Source organism: Notothenia coriiceps, unplaced genomic scaffold (genome assembly GCF_000735185.1).
Source record: "Notothenia coriiceps isolate Sejong01 unplaced genomic scaffold, NC01 NC01_scaffold00037244, whole genome shotgun sequence".
NCBI lineage: Eukaryota > Metazoa > Chordata > Actinopteri > Perciformes > Nototheniidae > Notothenia > Notothenia coriiceps.
The window spans coordinates 13,014,298-13,034,507 of record NW_011369945.1 but is presented as its reverse complement, the minus strand read 5'-3'; the positions used below and the strand labels follow the sequence as shown (position 1 = coordinate 13,034,507).

General features: G+C 39.3%; 2 protein-coding genes across 3 annotated transcripts; one reads left to right on the top strand and one right to left on the bottom strand.

Annotated features, from left to right (window-relative positions):
* Nucleotides 1–3,542: 3,542 nt before the first annotated feature.
* Nucleotides 3,543–9,221, top strand: tmem121b (transmembrane protein 121B). 2 transcript variants are annotated; one of them, XM_010793598.1, is made up of 2 exons: nt 3,543–4,623; nt 4,700–9,221. In XM_010793598.1, the coding sequence occupies exons 1-2, from the start codon at nt 3,679–3,681 to the stop codon at nt 4,907–4,909; spliced, it is 1,155 nt and encodes a 384-aa protein (XP_010791900.1). In that variant the 5' UTR covers nt 3,543–3,678; the 3' UTR covers nt 4,910–9,221. The 2 variants fall into 2 exon arrangements, with proteins under 2 accessions (XP_010791900.1, XP_010791899.1); XM_010793597.1 differs by having other exon boundaries at nt 3,543–4,929.
* A 3-nt stretch (nt 9,222–9,224) lies between these two features.
* Nucleotides 9,225–18,040, bottom strand: il17ra1a (interleukin 17 receptor A1a). The gene is made up of 11 exons (XM_010793596.1): nt 17,830–18,040; nt 16,812–16,836; nt 15,985–16,131; nt 15,737–15,858; nt 15,243–15,369; nt 14,781–14,828; nt 14,563–14,702; nt 13,253–13,327; nt 13,049–13,130; nt 12,369–12,479; nt 9,225–11,762 (listed from the first exon to the last, which is right to left on the bottom strand). The coding sequence occupies exons 1-11, from the start codon at nt 17,917–17,919 to the stop codon at nt 10,315–10,317; spliced, it is 2,415 nt and encodes an 804-aa protein (XP_010791898.1). The 5' UTR covers nt 17,920–18,040; the 3' UTR covers nt 9,225–10,314.
* Between the last annotated feature and the right edge of the window lie 2,170 nt (nt 18,041–20,210).

Here is a 20,210-nt window from a genome sequence, read left to right as displayed (position 1 = left end):
TGTTATGCATTGGGCCACTGCACTTCGCGGGAGTTGCGGCCGGCAGCGTAAAAGCAAAAACTCAGACATTCAAATGATTTGTACGGATTGATAACGGTATCATTTCCTTTTGGGAGGGCATGCATAACGCATACACCGGAGCCTCGCCGCGGAAACTTTGGAGCTGTTCCAGTTTGTTCTAATCTGTCAAAATGACGGACTGCTTTCATTTTTGCGGCATTGTTAGAAAAATTCGGTTAACGCGACCTTCTGATTTAGAGTATATGGTTCCAAATACAAATTGGTATCATAACTTTCACTGCGAGTAGCTTGTCATTACTAAGATGTGTCTATCTTTTCCTTCCATTTAGGTAAGGGAAAATTATTAAAAAAGCCTGCTGCATCAGTTGTATTTATACTAAAGAAAAAATGGAATACAAATACCGTAATTTTCGACTATAGGCCGCACCTAATATAAGCCGCAGCAGCTAAATTGAATGATGTGATACATATATAAGCCGCACTGGCACTATAGAGCCGCAGGTGTTTTAATTTTAAACCATATGTAAAGGGTTCGTGCACAGAGGGGATGTCGGGGAAGAGATGGCTGTTTGAGGAAGCTCCCCATTTATTAACATTTCAACAAACAAGTTGCATATTTGGCATAACGTATTCCAAGTGTTACCATTTAGTGCAATAGGTCGAAAAATGGGGAAAAGGCGCGGACTTAAGTCCGAAAATTTACGGTATTTAAATATATTAAGTAGAAATATGCTCATTGTACTACAATATATTACATTGCCATTAAAATATAGAGTGGTGAATAAGTATTAATAACATAAGACCTGAAGGAAAGTCACTTATTTGTATAAATATTTTAGTTCTGAAGAAAGCAGCAAATAAACGTGCATTTATTTTATTTTTCTTCTTCGTGTAGTCTTTTTATTGAAATATTCCCAAATGTTTTCTGTTACAGTGTTTTTTAACCATTCAGATTTTTTTTATAATAGTTCGAAAGAGAACCACATAATTTGAAATGCTGAAAATCGTATGAACCCTTTTTAAAGCTCAAAGGGTGTCTCCTACATTGATGTTAAAGTGAGTGTTCTTGAAGGTAAACGCGTTCAGTGTAATTTTATGCCCAGACTCTGAGAATACTCCCTCTCCCCTTTCTCCTCCCAGAACTCGAGGCGAACCCCGCTGTGGGACATCTTTGGACGAGCGGAAAGCACCGACTCGTTCGACAACGAGGACGAGGAGGATGGTGACGTTCGAGCTGAGCGGAGATGCCTCCTCATGCTGCTCGCCGCGGGGACCGACGACGAGGGTGACGGACTCAGAGGACGAAATGGGACTTGTTTCACGAGGAGCTGACGATACGATTTCTATGAGATTTACTAAGCAGCCCCGCCTACCAACCCCCCCCCCTCCCCCCTCTATGTATTACTAGACCCTGAATGGACTGTCCTTGTGCGAGCTGATAGACAGTAGCTTTCCCCCCCCAACCCACCCCTTGTATTGTGGCAGTGCTTTTAAGCAGGCCATTAATAAATGAACTTATAAAATATCTAAAAAAGAGAAAAAAAATCGGTGCTCTCGTGCTAAACTTTTTCTATCCTCGTGGGTCTACCTTGTGCGGTTCATGTTAAAAGGAAAAAAGAACAAAAATAACTCGATATAAGATTTAACAGAAATTATAACTTTCTTCAAATATTAATAATAAACATTGTCAAGTTTCTTTGTGGGTGTGGGTTTGACTTGTTCGTTTACTCAGGTGTAAATATGTACTCCTGGGACTCTGAGGATGCACTCGAACTTACTCGGCACCATTTACTGTAATCCTGATGGGCATGTTGTAAGATTTTAAATACGGTTTTCCAAAGGCCGGAACTTCTTTTTCTTTATATAAGCTTCTGATAGCCGATATATTGTGCTGATGTTCACCATAATTCATGTTCATGTTGTACTGAACAGTATTTAATGTGTCCCCGTGTTTCAGGGTTAAATAGTCTTTCATGAGACATTGAGATCAATATTGAACTGTCTGTTAAAGTCCAGCGAAGGAAACTCTTGTAAAGTTTTTGGCCGTTTACAGCAGGCTGACCGCTTGCCCTGATCCTGATCTTGCTACCTTTGGACATTTCAGAGACTGACCAGCTCGTAAAAGTGGTTTTCTTGTATTGGATTTGATCAGAAAAATTCTAAAAGACACTAATTTTAACCCCTAGTGTGCTGTTTACTACTTCTGCCCTACAAGGGCTACTACTGAACAACACTTGAATCCCATTGGTCAATGACATGTTTTATGAGCTGCCCAGAGCGATCAAAGATACATTTTCTGACAGGTCCTGGATCAGGGCTAGGGGTTCACCTGCTAACTGACCCCCAACCTTCTTTTCTCCCCCTTTTACACACAAGCGCACTACAAAGATTGAACTAGTCTAAATTGGCTCCATATATCAGTAAAAAAAAAAAAGAGAGAACTTTATTTAAAATCTTTTCCCTTCCACCATCTTGTATATCAACATCCAGGAAGCATTGTAAGTATGGTAATGCCTTCCTTAGAGCCAGGCTAAAGAGTCAACACTCTTCCAGTGCAGAAAAGTGTAATTCACTGCTCTCTGTTGGCTTCACTGAGTAATGCTTCATGTGGAGAAACTCGTCCACAGACTCAACCTGTTAAAATCCATTGGAATGCATATGTTTATACTGAAATGTGTGTTTTCTATGTTCCACAGCCATCCATCTTAACTTGAAATTAAAGTTTATTATCAATCTGAGTACTGTGTGGTCTATAATTCATATATTGTCTGTTGTCTTAGTGTTGCAACTCCAGGTTATTTCAGTTATCAATAATTCTGCTGATTATTTTCTCAAATTGTTTCTTTAAAGGTCAGAAAATAGTGAAACAATGTATATCTCAGTTTACCAAAGTCCAAAGCGCTCTATTTTAATGATTTATCTTGTCGGCCAAAATCTCTAAGACACTTATTTTAGAACCAAGAAAGGCTTGAAATCTTTCATATTTTAGACATGCTATATACTACACATTTGTGAGACATACTTTTCTTTTGTTTCTGTTATGCGCCATTTTGTTTCTTTCTGAAATGTTTGGGCACATACTGTAAGCCTAAAATAAAGAGATTTGCAAATATATCATAGTATGTCGAAATGATCAGAAAAGACAACATGGTATATGTATGTTGAAAAACGTAGGAAAAAAGGTTTAGTATAGTATGTTTTTACATGATAAACTGTCAAAGAAGTCATAGTCGAAATATCATGACCATGGTAAATCGCATATAGCCATCTTAGTATGCTGAAATGTTTTTTTAAATATAAGTAAACATAGAAAAATGATAAGAAAAACTGAATGAAGTATTAATATTTATATTATACTATAATATATGACAATACATATCTAGAAAATAGAAGTAAACATGTTCTCTACACAATATACAAAAGTATTAGAATTGCACAGTAGAATCATATAATTCACTCAATGTTTAAAATATTTTATTGAAAAGCAGATAAATAAATGGATACAACTGTTAAATAGCCTACAATATCAGATATTAAACCAACTGTATAGTCCATTCCACCAGACTCCATGCCTGTGTTTGCGCATGTCACTCTCTCCACCTTTAAAAGCATCAGAATCAGAAAGAGGGGAGAAAGGGAGGCGACCGTACAAATACAATGATCTCAGAAACTGGGAACGACAATCTGAAGGAAGACTATCTCCAATCAGAAGCGAGCTATTATCCAGACTCCCCCGTCTCCTCTTCTCCCGAAGCCGGGCAGCTGAGCAGGAGGCGGGACACTCTGACCAGCAGCGGCAGCATCATCTCGGAGGAGAGCGGCTCCATCCAGCGTCTGGTCTCCTCAGCCGCGGCCGCCTCCAGCATCATGACATCGGGGGAGTTCATGCAGACCGCTCCCCTGCTGACGCACAAATCCAAAAGGAGCCTGCTGTACAAGGCGCTGTGCTTCCTCCTGCTCGTCTTCCAGGGCGGCATCCTGGACTTCTACCTCATCATCTTCACCGACCTGTACTGGTGCTCATGGATCGCCACGGATCTGGTGGTGATCTCGGGCTGGGGGATTTTCTTCATGAAGAACGCGCGGAGCAAGAGGGAGCGGGCCTGCGGCTTCCACCAGAAGAGCTCCATCTTCGGCTGTAACCTCGGGGAGTTCACCTACGCCTACCTGGCCTGGCTCATTTATGTCATCGCCTGCACTCCCAAGGTGGTGCTCATCCTGGAGACGTCTATCCTGGACCTGATCGAGCTCAAAGTGCCGTGCGGAGTGACCGGCTTCAAGATCATCATGCTGCTGTCCGTGCCGCTGCTCTTCTGCCTCATCAACTCCATCATCGAGGATCTGAACGGGGCGACACGGCACCGATCCCAGAGCTGCTTCTTGAGCACCTGCCTGGACCTGCTGGACAGCTTCACGCTGGTGGAGATGCTGCTGAGGAGCGAGATCCCCACGCTGTACCTGAAGTACACCGTCATCTCGGTGTATTTCGTGGCTCTGGCCGTGCCGACGATCTGGCTTTACGAGCTCACCGCGTCCGAGCTCCGCTTCCGGTGGCTGTGGGCCCGCTTCTGTGCGAGCCTGGTGGTCAACGCCCCCCTGCTGGTAGTCAGGTGTTTCCAGGTCTACGTCTACGGGATGCCGGTGTCGGTGTTTATGTTCAAAAATATGTTCTTCTTAGTGTGTAGGTTCTTGGAGCTGGTGGAGCAGTGTGTGGCGGTTCGCGGGGTCCGGAAGCTGGCTGGAGGCGGCAACCCGGCCCAGTTCTCCCACTGCGTGTCCGAGAACGACATGTGTCCGCACGGATACGTCAACACCCTGGCTGTCACCCAGTCCTAGAGCCCGGCCTGGGGCCTGGAGCTGCTTGCGTTCAAGACAAAGCTGCAAATAGGAAAATCCACTTTCAAACTCCTTCTTCCAGATAGACAATAAGGATATCACAATAAACCTACTTGAAAGGCAGCCTTTTTAGATTTATCATTACACGAAACAGGAATAGGGTACTTCGAAAAATGATAATAAAACAAAAGGAAAAAGTAGAACTATTAATCCATAGGCTATACTTATAGAGTCACTTTATCCCAGTTACAAAAATAATTATTTTCTTATATATATCCAGGGGCCAACATAGTGGTAGTGAAAAGAAAATGTTAGTACCACTCACAATATAAAAAATGGCATTTGTCCTCGCACAATGTTCGTTGTCAGTGTTCATTACAAAGAAATAGTCTAATTTCTGAAAAGAGATGTGGCTTTTTCGACATATTTAATTATGATTTATTTCATATTTTTCAACAGACTATACTATACTTAGCTTTTTGACATATGAAACCTCAAAAGGCACCCATTCTTATATATTCAGTATAAAATAACACCATATATATAGTATATTGGAAGGCTCCCAAGATACCCTAATGCATGTATACAGCCATGCAGAAAAATATGACATGGCTTGTAGCTGTAGCCCTATATAAGATTTTACATCAAATGACCACAAAGTAAAGCAACCGATAGGACCTAAGGCGTTCAGGGACTCTAATAATCCCACCCAATAACCACATAGTTATGATGAATACACAGATTAATAACAACAGGCAAAACTCTTTTTTCAAAGCAGTTGGATTTTGTTGACAGGGTTTTTTGCCACACTGCAATATTGGATAACTTCCTCTTTGACTGATCTTTTTTGAAATTTCTACTTGGAACATTTCACATGATAGGAGAATGGATTTTCCGATTTTTGGACATGTCTGGAACACATCATCTGTACCAGCCTTACAATGTTCTCCTTACATAATCTACAGGTGCTACAGTCAAACCAAACACCTGCAACAGCCTACAACAAACAGAAGAGCAACTGTAGTGAATTGGACCTTGTTGAGTTGTGTGTGTTCTGTCTGTGAGTTTCACCGCTGCACTTGAATGGAGACGGCAGATGGACTTGGTGTCGTGTTGGGACGTAAAGTGCAATTTTTAGAATCTTCTGGACTGATTGACCAGGACTCTGCTCCCTCCTTGTCCACCAGTGTTTTCTATTGGTAGAAGTATTACTGAGAGTAGACACATATGTTAGATCCGACAGTGCCATGACAAACAGGTTTTCTACAGCTTTTTCAAATTGACCCCTGGCCAGCAGGACCTTCTGTTGGCCTCACTGGCTGTGCTACTGTTTTAAAACTGTTTTCATTTCTGGGATCAGAAGTCCCCAAAGATAACTGTATTCAACAGCCCTCATTTAAAGAGCCTCAGTTCTCTGGGTCACCTCAGCTCTTAATTTATTTTTAAACACACCTGTGAGTCATGTCTGGAACTATAGATATTAGTATTCCTGTTTTAGAACTATAATGAATCCCATTTCTCCCAAAAATATATATGATACAAGTAATAGGAAATTGGTGATGATAAAATATTGTGCTTATGTCTGTAGAGATGATCATTATTGTAACTCCCATTTTTGTATGTCCAGTTCCAGTACCTCCCGACAAGACGAAGAAAAGTGCTCCTTTGTAATTGTCATGTACATTGTTGGTGAATGTTTTATAATTTACACAATGTCTGCCATTGAACCAGCTACCTGCTCGATTCTGTGCGTTGAAATGAACGCAGTAGGAAGTGATTTGGTGTTTTTAGGGGGGTTCAGTGTCAAGAGTTTGAGATTTCCAGTCATAAATGGTAGAACTTAATCAGTCCAAATCTTAAGTCATTCTTTTTTTCTTTTGATCTTTTTTTGTCAAAGGTGCCAACAATGCTAATAGTGCAACCATATCTTCAATGTTTACTTAGTTCATTTTGGAAGAAGATAAGTTGGAGTTGACACATGCTTGTGTGCAGTGGGCGACTGCATGCACTGAGACAAAACATCTGGACTGTGCCAAATCTGATTATGGAAGCCCTGAGAAGCCTGACTGGTGATCCATTGAACACGTTTTTTAGTTGCTTGTTTTTTTTTCAGACTTTACCTTAACATTATGGCATAGATACAATCTATAACAATCAATATGTGAACTTTTGGTTTAGAGAACTTGAAGAAATTCAGACCCACTTGGAGGAAAACATGAATTCCATAAATCCTATAGTGGTGCCTCTCGTGACCCAAATGACTATTACAACAACACACTACTTAAAAAATCTAAAATGTTAAAATGTTTTACAAACAAAAACGATACAAATGTAGATAAGACCTTTAAAATGGGTCACCAGGTTGTTTTGGTCTCACTTGTCTTGCGTCTGAGGGCTTCCTTAAATAATCAATTGAATCGAGTAAAAAGCGACAACATGCCGTAGCCAACCGGATGTGTTTATCCACCTTGATGTTTCGACGTGTGAACGTTTACCTCATTATGAGTTGATATGGGAGACTATCTGTTTGACGGGAACAGCTCACTTGAAGAATGGCTGTGGTTACACGATGTGCTAGTGGCAGTGGTAATGTACATAACAAACATGGCAGATTAAAGTATATTATATAATCAAAAAGATGTGAAGTGAAGACAGGTGCAATATGGGTCAGAGGAGTCGGAACAGATTTTAGTGCTTATGATTTTGGAGCTCATAGTTTGTGAGTCCCGGAAGTGAGGTAGCATTTTTGCTCTTCAAGTTCCCTCACCTTGAAGTCAATGAGTTTTCTGAATGGATTGTTGGTATGCCTGAAATAAGGCGTGTGATTAACACAAACTTAAAAGAGTTTTGAGGCTTTTAAAAAAAAAATTAAAAGAGGGTGTTGCTAGCAAGCGGTTAAATTAGGCTAAAGAGTTCATCACCACTAAGAAACTACAGTGCTTGGTGTAGTATGATTATAGCTAGATTGTTATGCTTACAAAACATACAGTGGTGTTCATTTGATAAGTTTAGTTTGCTGAACAAAACATCTAAGTATATTTAACTTGTGTTTCCCACAGAACTTGTTTTTTGCATCATGAATCAAAGGAACCAGCGAATGCTAACTTTCGGGTTGTTTTCAAAATGTCCCTGCAGCACAGTTTTGAGGGGGATTGAATCACAGTGAGGGTATACAGGGGTATCACAGTGAGGGTATGTGTGATTTCCTTGCTTTATTTGCCTCTCTGTGAGGGATCAGTGTATGCAGGTCAGAGGTTGTGCCTTGTGAGCAGTGCGGCTGCTGAGGGGTCAAGACTGAGGAGGAGGAATGTCCATCATAAAGGAACTGAGAGTGTATCCCCTTCAGTACAAATCACAAATAGTTTCAGGTCTCTGCAGGGGATTCTCATGCCGTGTTGAAATCCGTGGATATCTAGGGAAAAGCTAACTTAAAACATGCTCAGAAATGTCTAGAATTGATGAACAGTAGAAGTGTGAGACAACAACAACTTATTTATAGATGTAACTAATCTCACTCTTTTTCACACAAAATCAGGCAGTTCTCCTGTAAAAGGTTCTGACAAACTAAATTGCTCATGAACAATCCAAAATCTTGTTGCATTTGTTATTTTAAACAATAATAATGCTCATATTTTCGACCAATGAAATGCAGTGATATACAAAATTGACAACCTAATCTCAATATAGCTTTTCCCAGAGTTCAGAATGAGCCTTCACTCTTAACAAATATATAATGTTAGATGGATAACGTTGCCTGCTGTTATGAATATGATACGAGGTTATCCTTCCTGACTTACAGCTTCTATTTGTTTGTTGCTTATCATACATTGCCAAAGTATTTCAGAAATGTTATATTTTATACTATTTTGTGTTATTTCCTTGTGCCAGTAATCTGCAATGCCTTTGCAAATGTATCCTACACTGTTGTTAGCGCTTTGTTACAATCTTTTTTGGATTTGCACATGAAGCTCATCACTCAGTTATTATTATGGAGCTCTAAGCTGAAGTATGTTTGACCTTTAACCTGCATGGACGAGCACAGTGCAAAGCTACACTGGAACAACCAAAGGCTTTAATAGACGGATATTCAAAAGAAGCCAATCATGCTACTCAGATTTCTATTTCATTCTTTAGCCTAGGTGCAATGAAAAACACTCTCTTGTCTTACATTATATGGGCTTTCTTTTTGATCCTAATTTGTTTACAGGGAAATAATATTGCTGTTGTTTACAGATAGGATTCTACCTGTACTGTAAAGTTGTGTAGTGTATATCTGTACTGATATAATCTATGTACCGTAGATGTAAGACAGAGTATTATGTGGTCGAAACCTGAAATAAATCGGAGGAAAGTGTACAAAGTGATTTGTGTGTGATATTTATTATTTATCAGTTGATAACAGATAAAAAGGACCGACCGTGAAACCAAGATAAAGGCTTTTTAGAGACATTATTAAACAAAGACTCATATTGGAAAGGAATTGTAATACACACCGATAAAAGAAAAGAAAAACGTACAAAATACTTTATATAAAATCAGCCATTTAAAGTTTCAACACTGATTGAAATATAATGGAACAATTTGAACCATAATACATTTTGGCTGTCCAACGATGATTGTTATTACCAAGCAACATCTCCCGAAGGATATACAGTCTGTACTCTCCTTTTGTATTGTGAATGCAATATTGGTGGTAACTTGATTAAGTCAATTATATACTATGTAAGCACAAAATAAACTGAAATAATAAGTCTTAAAACCATTTTTTACACAGTCTATAAAGCAGTGATTGTACCAGAAAGAAAGTAGAGCTTTCAGACTACCCTTCAGGTTTTATTTTATTACATTCTTTAAAACATGAATAGATGGCTATAATTAAATGTTTATTTCAAAGCTCTCTTTGTGAAGTCGTGCCTACATGAAGTGAGACAGAAATGGCACATGTTTTCAATCCCTAACCAATCACAGACTCTCAAGTGATTTCCCTGCTTTAAATACTGACCAATCAGAATCGTCCCAACTGATTGGAAGGAGTTTAAGAAGATGGAACAGAAATGAGAAAAATGCAACAAGAAAAATGTAATCTTTCTTCTTCCATCTCTTGATTTAGGTTTATAATGTTCTGGTCTCAGCAAACCTGGATCAAACAACACACCATTTATTGGATATGAACAGATCTACATGTGCGTCCAAGTGTCCACTTATTTGTCCCTTCAAGGCATGACCTTGTTCAATTGTCTTCATTTGTTATGATCAAACAACATATAAATACTCAATTCGTTATTGTGATCAGAAAATCATCAGCAAACATAGGATTTGTAACATGCCCCACACCCCAGAAATACCTCTGTCTTCGGCGCGCCTACACCCTCCTACGTTGTGATTGTGCACGTGGTGTCGGTTAAAGTCAGTGAGGATTTTGTCCTTTTAACTTTGAACTGAGAGCGTAAGTTCTCTTCAGGAATCTATGTCAGGGTATTCCAAATCAAACAGCTGCTCCTGCAGTCTTCTCAGGGCCTCCATTGGATCCTCTTTTAAAGCTGATTCATTCTGGGAGGACATCTTGGAGATGTAGCCCTGATCAGACCCACTGTTAGGACCCTTTCCTGCGGGCTCCAGAACCTCGTCTTCCTCCTTCTCCACTGGCTGAGAGAGGACGGCTTCAGACGGAGGGAAATGCACACTCTGCATGCTGGTACAAGAAGAGTCTTGAGGTTCTATAACCAGGGAGTTCTGTGAGGCCAAACATCTCTGGTCCGAATGAGAGGAGGGTTGGCTTATGGGTAGCAGGTAATCCCCTTCCTCATCCTCAGTGGGATTTTGACTGAAGGGTTTTTCCTCGAGGGAGACCCAGTTCTGCCTTGGCGGTTGTGGATTGTTCACAACTGGCTCAACTGTGTAGACAGATTCTGGCCAGGGGCTGCGAGGGTACAGGTGATCCATCGACTCTTCATCTAGGGTTGACAGACGTCTGCACTCAGGGTTAACTACTGGTGTAAGTTCTGCCACTGACCAAATCTGGCGTTGTGGGTTTAGTTCAGGTGTAAGGACATGAACACCTACTCCATTTTCATTGATGTCTACCTCATTGATGAAGACAGGGAGCCCATCTCTTATTAGAGGAACACACTCGAAGACAGGGGGGATCTGCAGCTGGTCGATGAGCAGGCTGGCCTCAGTTATCACCTCCTCCTCATCGTCCACACACTCCTTCTCAAACCAATCAGTGTTGTCCAACTGGTAGGCCTGGAAGGTTTCAACGGCACACTTCAGATCCCTACCTGAGGGACAGTCAGAGTAATCGTCCGCCCCGATGCCCTTGATGTGGCGGACCTGATCCGGCTGATATTTCTCAACGTCTAAGATGCGGAAGTACAGCTCCTCGAAATGCTTCATCAGCTTGTACTTGACGCCGATGTCAAAAACCGACGGTACGTCTTGCTCCCCGCTGATGTCATCGAAGTACGCCACCATGTACTTGCCCAGCATGCCCGTGTGATGCATGTCAGGCAGGAAGAGGTTGAGGAAAGGAGTGAGCATGTCGTCGGTGGGGGACAGAACGTCTTCCCTCAGTTTCACCGGACCTTGGCCGCACATGGCTCTCCACTTGGCCTGAACGCCTCGCGAGCACAGCACCAGGATTTTGTCGGAAGGATTTTTGAGCTGTTGTCGCTGCCACTCGAGCCAGCGAATGCGCCCGACCACGCCGATGGAGGTGGTGTCCAGCAGGTCCACCAGCACCTCGGTGCCGCACTGGGCCTGGAGGAAGGCGCACAGTTTCAGCACCACGTCCCTGTAGAGGCGGTGGTCTTGGGAGTAGATGACCAGCACCTTGGGAGGTTGCTTAAGTTGCTGTGGTTGACGTATTTCATCTCCCACAGGTGGCGCAATAACAGCAGGGTTCCCTGAAAGTGCATGAGAGCATAGATAAATGCCATATGCAAATTAAAAGTAGTTTTTAAACCCATAACATTGAATGCTCAAAAATCAATGTTTAAATATAGAACTAATACTTTTAAAGGGGCCCTATTACGCTAGTTTTCAGGTTCATATTTGTATTTTGTGTCTCTACTGTGACATGTTTCCATGCTTTAATGTTCAAAAAGGTTTTTATTACTCTCATACTGCCTGTGCTGCAGCAGCTCTTTTCACCCTCTGTCTGAAACCAGAGCCCAGTCTGTTCTGATTGGTTAGCTGGCCGTCTCTGTTGTGATTGGTCAAACTCAATGTCCTGCCACTTAACCTATCAAGTACAATGTGTTGGATCGCTAGCCAATAGAAGCACACGTGTTACATGGTGATGTCATTATGTTTCGGAAGTAAACAAAGGAGTCCAATTGTGGCGTTTCAGGCAGGAGGGGAGTGTGTTGGAGAGAAACTCCCTCTTGTGTGAGCTTTGGTATTTTAGCCTTAACCTATAGAAAATAACCTCTATAACACACTACTGGAAAGGGAAGTCTCTAAAAAAGCATAATGAGGTCTCTTTAAAATGTACTGTATATGTGACTTACTTGGCTTCCTACAGAGGAGGCACATCATAACGGTCAGCACGACACAGAAAAAGACCACTCCCACAATGACAAATGTGTACACTTGGACATTGGGGGCTTCTGTTGGCTTCACTGTGGAAATGAAAACACAAATCACTGATTAGCATTTCCTTTGAGGTGCAGTCGCTATGGCTATTGTATTAACTGCCATGGCAAATGTGTACATTTATAGCCCTTTGGTGCCACTAGTTGGTAGAAGGTACCAGGTAGGTACCAGTTACAGTATGGTTCATTCAATCTGATTTACTTTAAGTTTAGCCCATAATGGCTCATGATTTAGGTCCAGATTTCACCTAGGTGTAGTCTGATTTGTAAATGACATCACATTTTATATCTTGATGAAAACTGGCGTTGTGTTTACACAATGCCCAAAGCTCACCTTCATATTGTATTAAAGTATGTAGGGTCAAGTTCACATACTTCTTTTTTACTTACATCTCATTCCTCTCAAGATAACAAGGAAGAGACAAAGGAATTGAGGAAACACATATTTGTTAGCTGCATTTCCTTGTATAAGGTGATTATTAACTGTACAAGATGTATGTAAAAACACGGTGTGTTGATGAAGGGAGAGTCTATCTATCACCACTTATCTCTCCTGGTTATTCAATATTTATTGCCTTTTTTCAAAGGCTTCGTACCTGTCAAAGGACCAGGACAAATATCCACATTTGTCCTTTTACGGGGACAGTCCGTATCACATCGTAGGAACATAGGTTTGATCTGCAGGCAATAATAAAGACATGTTAACACATCTGATTATAGAGGGTGCAGAGTCAGCTTGAAAACAGACAGTTAAGTAATACATTACCATCACTCAGCAAAACAGATTTGAAAAGATTTACCTCAATGTCAAACTGGCAGCAAGTTTTCGGCCAATTGTCAAGTTTGAATGTTGCATTCAGGGTCGTCTGATTTCCCTGGGGAACAGAGAGTGATGATTGAGGCACGACATTTAAGAGTAGTGAACAAGAAGGAGATGCTATAAGAACACTTAGAGAGGCAAATGTAAACTCAAAATGTTGATTTGCCTTTCATTTGATTAGGTGCACCTGGTTAAGACTAATGGAGTGTGATCCAACTTCTCTCCAACAAATTCCACCCCCCTATGTATACAAAAGACTTGAATCTGTAATACAGACTACAGTTCAGAGGCAGACAATAATATTTGTAACTTATTATCCTCAGAATGTATGTGTTTTACAGGACAATAATGTTTAATATATAAAAGTGTAAACCATTATTACAGTATGTTTCATTATTTTCTTTCGTTTTGGGCGCAGAACCAATCGCTGATCGTTGCTACCCGAAAACTATGCGAACAAAACATAAATTCAGCCAATTAGCGTCCTCGCATCTGATGGCCAAGGGGCGACAAATTCAGCGCCCAAGGCAGTCTGTGCGTGGGAACACTTTGAGGTAAAGTTACAGTATATGATGAAGATGGCTGCTTGTACTTCTGGAGACCCCGGACCCAGTTTATACTTTATAAATACTGTAAACTCTGTCCAGGACAAGGTGATTGGACGTTTTGATTCATAGTTAACCACACTGAAGATTATGGAGGTATACCACACTACTCACACAGCTGACAACTATTTCTGTGTGACAATGCACTAATCCGTCTGTAAGAGATCTAATGAATAACTAGGCTACATCGAGCCAATTTTGATGATTATTTTGAGGAGTTTTTTTGTAAGGTCAGTCAGCAGCCTTTGTAAGCCCTTCTACAACCCCAGTCAGTGAAAACCCCCCTGCAGTGCCAGTCAGATACTTTGAATCTGTTGATTAGTCTTCTAATACTATATATATGTTTTTCTTTAAAATGCAAGAGCTGGGTGGTCTGTGTTTTGAAGAAGATAAAACGTTCTTTATTTATACAGTGTCCTTAGAAAGGACCGATGGAGAACTGCAGCTAATGCCTCAGTGGTTTGCAAATATAATGAGCAGCCTTTTGTATAATAAGCAGAAAATAGGACACACAGTTTCCTGTACTGAAAAAAAAACTGGGGTAAAAAGTAGGCTAAGGTACAAAACACAGGATGTGGTATTGAGCACAAAGCCAGATACAGTAATCTTCTGGGTCAAATCGCATGTCATCTTCCATGTGAGCTACCCTACTACACATATTTAGAGAGGCTTGACGTGACCTTACCTTGTATGTATGGGTATCGAAAGTGATACTTGAGCAGCGAACAATAACTATGTACTCCTCACAGAGTGGGTCAGGAGCGAAGCTCACAGCCAGTTTAGATTCTCCGCTGACTGCAGTGATGCCAGGCCTCCACAGACTTCCTGCAACAAGACAACAAGTTAGAGGTCATTTATATTATTTATTATCTTCTACTGGTCTTTAGAATATCAGGGACTTACCTCTCTCGATGCAAAAACGGGTCATCTGCATTTTAGCATCTTGACATCCTAAAGAAACCATAACATGTCATCAAAGTCGAGATCTCAAATATTTCCGTTTCACCTAAAACATCAAAGTTTAGGAAAAGTGTTCTTGCATCTAACACTGCTACAGTATGGTGAGGTTTTATTATTCTGCATAATCTTCTGTTCCTCAAGGCTCAGTTTAGGGCCCTACACTTTTTTATCTGTTTAGCCTCCACCCGGAGCGTCTTTTGGGAGACACGTCATACGTTTCCATAGTTATGCCAATGACACACAGCTCTAAATTCCTGTTCTTTTGATGACTCAGGACCAATGGATTCCCATCTTAACTGTATTTTAGAAATCGAGTTACGGACGATGGAGAGTTTCCTTAATCTCAACCAGGGCAGTGACAGAAACTATGTTCAAAACTGATATGAGGTTTTAACTTCAACTCACCAGGAACGACCACTATTTTGCTGACGTCGTAGTTGCTATGGTTTATCTCTGGTTTGGGGATGTTGAAGACGGAGACCTGGTATGTCTGACCCGGGTCCAGCACCAGCATGTTAGCTGAGAACAACCACTGAAAACATCAAATAATAATGTCTGTCAGAAAATGTATATTAATCATATCATTTATCTGTTCAAGCAAATTAAAAACTGTCATCACAAATAAAAGTGTTGCTGGGCTAAAAGTATACAAACATTGGTTTTGAGATCATAAAGCAAGGGGAATTAAAGTAAAAGAAATAACACACACAATAAGAGGTGATGTCATTTAGACAGACAGATCATTAACTCATACAAAGCAGATACAATGTCATACAACTCTTCAACTTAAAACAGAAGCAAATCTTTTGGAGGTTGATAAAAATAAAAATAAAAATAAAAAAGTCCAATTAAAAGAAAAGCAAGTTAAGATAATATCTTAGTTGTTGTGAGCCACACACCTTTTCCCCTGATGGACTTCTCATTGCCAGTTGTTTTTTTAAAGAATATCGCACACACACGTTAGCGTTGGTTGACCACATCATAACATTAAGCTCGGTGGCGTTGAGGTCACGAATACCACCTGAGGAGAAACACAGAAGAGGTCACTTCCTGTTTTCAAAACATCACATCAAGATCTGGCTTATCATTGAATCTTCATTCCACCGCTGCTTATTGCATCATTTCTGTGTAAAAGAGCAATAGTTACCATCATCCTTCAACTTCCAGCTGGCCTCCAGCACAGGCTGCAGGTGTCCTGACTCGTCCCCCCTGGTGTCCACAGAGACCTGCAGGTCCTCTGGATGGCTGGGAGTGTACTTATTCACTTTCAGCCAGCCCTTGTCCAGACAGTCAACTGATGAACACACACGCTGAATGTCAGAGAGCTGAGAAGTCTAACAACACGTCTGATTTTTCATGCATGATCCATCATTTTCTTTAACAGCGAGAAGTATCCCAAACAAAGTCAGTTTGGTGAAACATTTAGAAAATTCCAATGTTTACATTTTAAGATTTTGAGAAATTGAGGTGCTTGTCATTTATTTTCATTGCAAATTATACTTCTATTGCACTACAATTCAATGAGAAATATTGTACTTTTTGTTTGATTATATATTTATTTTACAGCTCAAATAACAAGTTGCTTTAAATTAAAGGATTTTTGAGAGTTAAAAAAAATGTAAATGTATTTTTATATAGGTTTTGTCATAAATTAAACTAGCCAACTAATGAATTATCGTTAAAATTATTTCCAATAAAAAAAAATGTGGGGTGTTATTTGATTTCTTTACAATAATCTGAATTCTGTACTTCTACATTTTATACTTTAGGTACATATTGCTGATTTTACTTAGATTTTCAATGGAGGGCTTTTACTTACGTATTTTTACAGTGTAGTATTAGTACTTTTACAGATGTGAATATTTCTACAACTTGCTGACAACATATGTCTGAACATTAGGTTACAGAATAGAAAAGAGCAATCGCTTTCTCCCTATCCCAATGATGGAACATAGAAGAATTGAATATACTCACAAATGGTGACTTTACACTCCAAACCCTGCGTCAGGAAAAAAATTGTAAAGTATATTGAAATGAGGGCATCAGTTTTTATCAATCTTGTAAATAGAAACTCGACTTGCTTGCCAACTCTTTACAGATAAGGCCATACACAAAATTAAACATCAACATAGACCAGGTTAATATGTAATGATTTATTAATAATCAAACAGGCTATGCAGTTGTTGAATAGTTTTTGTACGATTAGATCGAAAGAATGATTTACATCACATCTCAGTCAGCGAAACCAGTGGTTCTTTTCTAACTGTCGCTGTGAACGTTTCTGTGACAGGAACAGAGCTGATTTTTAGTTTTTTTAAATCTTGGCATCAATATGCTGTCATATAGCCATGGCCATTGCTTTTTCAAAATGTGTTTTTGTTACCACAGTTTTACAATATATGAAATGACTCAATAGGTTGACAGTTGAACTTTAAGTGGTGTAATTTCCAGATGTTGTTACTTCATGTTACCATATCAATATATATATAACATCTGACATTATTATCCGAGCATGCAATGTCTTTTAAGTAACACGAAATAGTCATAATACTGGGAACCAACAGTGATGATACAAAAAGGAAAATGGTTCAAAAACACATTAAAATAACTTCTTATTGCACATTTAACTTTGACTTCTTGTGTTTGTATAAATATTTCATTCAATGTATTGTATTTTGTATTGGGCTTTTTTCTTAACCTTTTTATGTTTATATATATTTTGTTATTTTAACTTCTTATGTTTGTATACATATTGTATTCCATTTTTGTATCTTGTATTTAATTTTAACATGGAGGAACTATCACCTAACCCACGTTTTCTTTTAAATAAATAAAAAAATACTTTTGATTCTGATTAATCAGAATCAAAAGTATTTTTTGGGAAATTGTTGTTTATTTATTTAAACCCTTTAAGTCTGCTGGTGGTCAGGATATCACCTGTGTAATTGAAGCTAACCTTGCTAGCTGCTAACAGTGAGCCGTGCTATCTTACCTGTTGAGAGCAGATGAAAGGCCCTGCTACCCTCCAGGCAGCGACACACAGCGACAAACACCCTAACACCAGAACTAGTCGAATAATCATTTTAAAGAAGGAATATCATCAGTCCATGTCCCAGTCTTGAGAAACATTTGAGACGAAGTTTGAAAATGTCTAAACAAAGGCGAGAACTCAACGTCACTGACGCTGAGGAAATTAATGAGAAACTTCCTGCTCTCTATGTAAATCACTTGTTCCGTTTACAGTAAGTTACACTGTGCTGCCTTCAGGTCGCATGGGAATTTAGTGTACTATTCAATTGATATTGCCTGCTTTTATATTGATTAGATAATTACATTTTCAGCAAATTCAGCAAATATGCGTGTAATGTAATGCCATTCGGACTTCAGAGTTCACTTTTAAATAAAATATTAAAATGATAAATGTGTTCGTATTTATCGTATTTATCAACAGAGTTTTACATTACTTAAAAACAGGTGCACCATGAAAGTGTGTGGGGAGTTACATTTCCCTTCCTTTTCAGGGATGCACATAGACACAATAAATAGTATCCATTAAAAATAACATCGGCATATATTCTATGTATATTCTGGCAGGAAGAAGATCAACAAAGAAGGTAGCATCTGCCAGGAAGTTTTCAACAACATAATTTTCCTGTGGAGTTTGAATGCAACATGAATAATAACACAGATCTCTTCCTTGTGTCGGCTCAGGCAGCTTCAACATGACACATAACAGCTTGATTTTTTCTCAAGAAATGAGGCGATCATATATTTCACCACCTACTACACCATGAACAGCATCTCCCACAATATTTGTTTGTTTAATTTCCACTTTCTGAATAAAACACAAACAAATAAAGTCAGGCAGTATAGCCCCAGTATAGTATATAATGGGCAGTGGTGTAAAGTAACTAAGTAGATTTACTGAAGTACTGTACTTAGCTAAAATTTGAGGTAGCCTATACTTGTACTGTACTTGAGTATTTTAATTGGTAGCTACTTTGTACTTCTACTCCAATACATTCAGAGGTGAATTGTGTACTTTTTTTGATTTGTGTAATGTCTGCATAATGAGTTCTTTAATTTACATTAAGTATACTTGTAGGCTATGCTAATACTTTTGTACTTTTACTTGAGTAACTTTTGGATTGCATGACTTTTACTTGTAAGCGAGTAGTCCTACACTCTAGTACTTCTACTTTTACTTAAGTACACGATCTGAGTACTTCTCACCTCTGCCTAGTTGTGTAGATTTCAATTTAAAGTGTGGGCCTATACAACAGTGTATTGTTATTATATGGCACATTATAAACATTTTGACTTCCACACATTCACCACCAGACGGCACCACAAGACTGCAGCATCAGAACACTGTGTGTGTGTACAGCTGCAGTATGGACTCACTGAACAGTCGGATCATGTGCACTGATCTATCATTATTTCATTTAAATCAACAGGGTGAATTCTTAAAGCAGACAGAGTCAAAGGAGTAAAGACATCTTAGATTTCTTGTCTGGTGCTATGTAGGAACGGTCTGTGACTGAAAAGGCAGTTCACCCCAAAACAAACAAAAACAAACATGTTCCTCTAACCGGCCTTTATCAATTTAGATTGTTTTTGATTTATTATATTTGTGTTAGTTGCAGAGGTTAAAAATATCCGCTGTATAGATGTCTGACTTGAAGTCAGAAATCTATATGATGGAGCACCATATATCTCCATCATATTTGAGGCCTGGCATGTGGTGCTCAAACCTCCAAAAATACATTTGAAAAGGTTAACATGAGTTCCAGAAATCATGTTTCAATTATTCAAAACTGTCCACAAATTAGCATTTTCATGTTAGAGCCATTAACAATAGAGTCTGTGACACACTTACACTTGACTGCTCAAACTTATCCCACGTTATTTTTCCTTGAATCCAATTAAGACGTGGAAAAACATCTTAACATGTAAAGTAAAGTTACAATTACAATCTTTACAGTGGTTTGCAAGGGCCCACAGGTATGAAATAAGATTGATAATAAAACTATAAAAATGTCAGTTCTTCAAAAAGAGCTTATGGCAGTGTTGTTTTTTAAAATATGCCGGAGTTAAAATATACTTAACTTAAATTGTCATACACTGAAATGCAATTAATTTGAACCATTACTCTTTCTTTGTTGTATTTAACATATCTTACCTTTTTTTTTTTTTTAAATGCTCAGATCTATTAATGTTGTGGGACAATTTAGTTAGGGTAGATTAGTTTAAGATTTAATTCTGTAATAGTTTTTTCATCTTATAATCACTATCTCCAATTCTAGATGTGTTAGTAACTATATTTTGTGGGGGTGTCCCATTATGCCTTATTGTACTTAATTGAAATGGGAT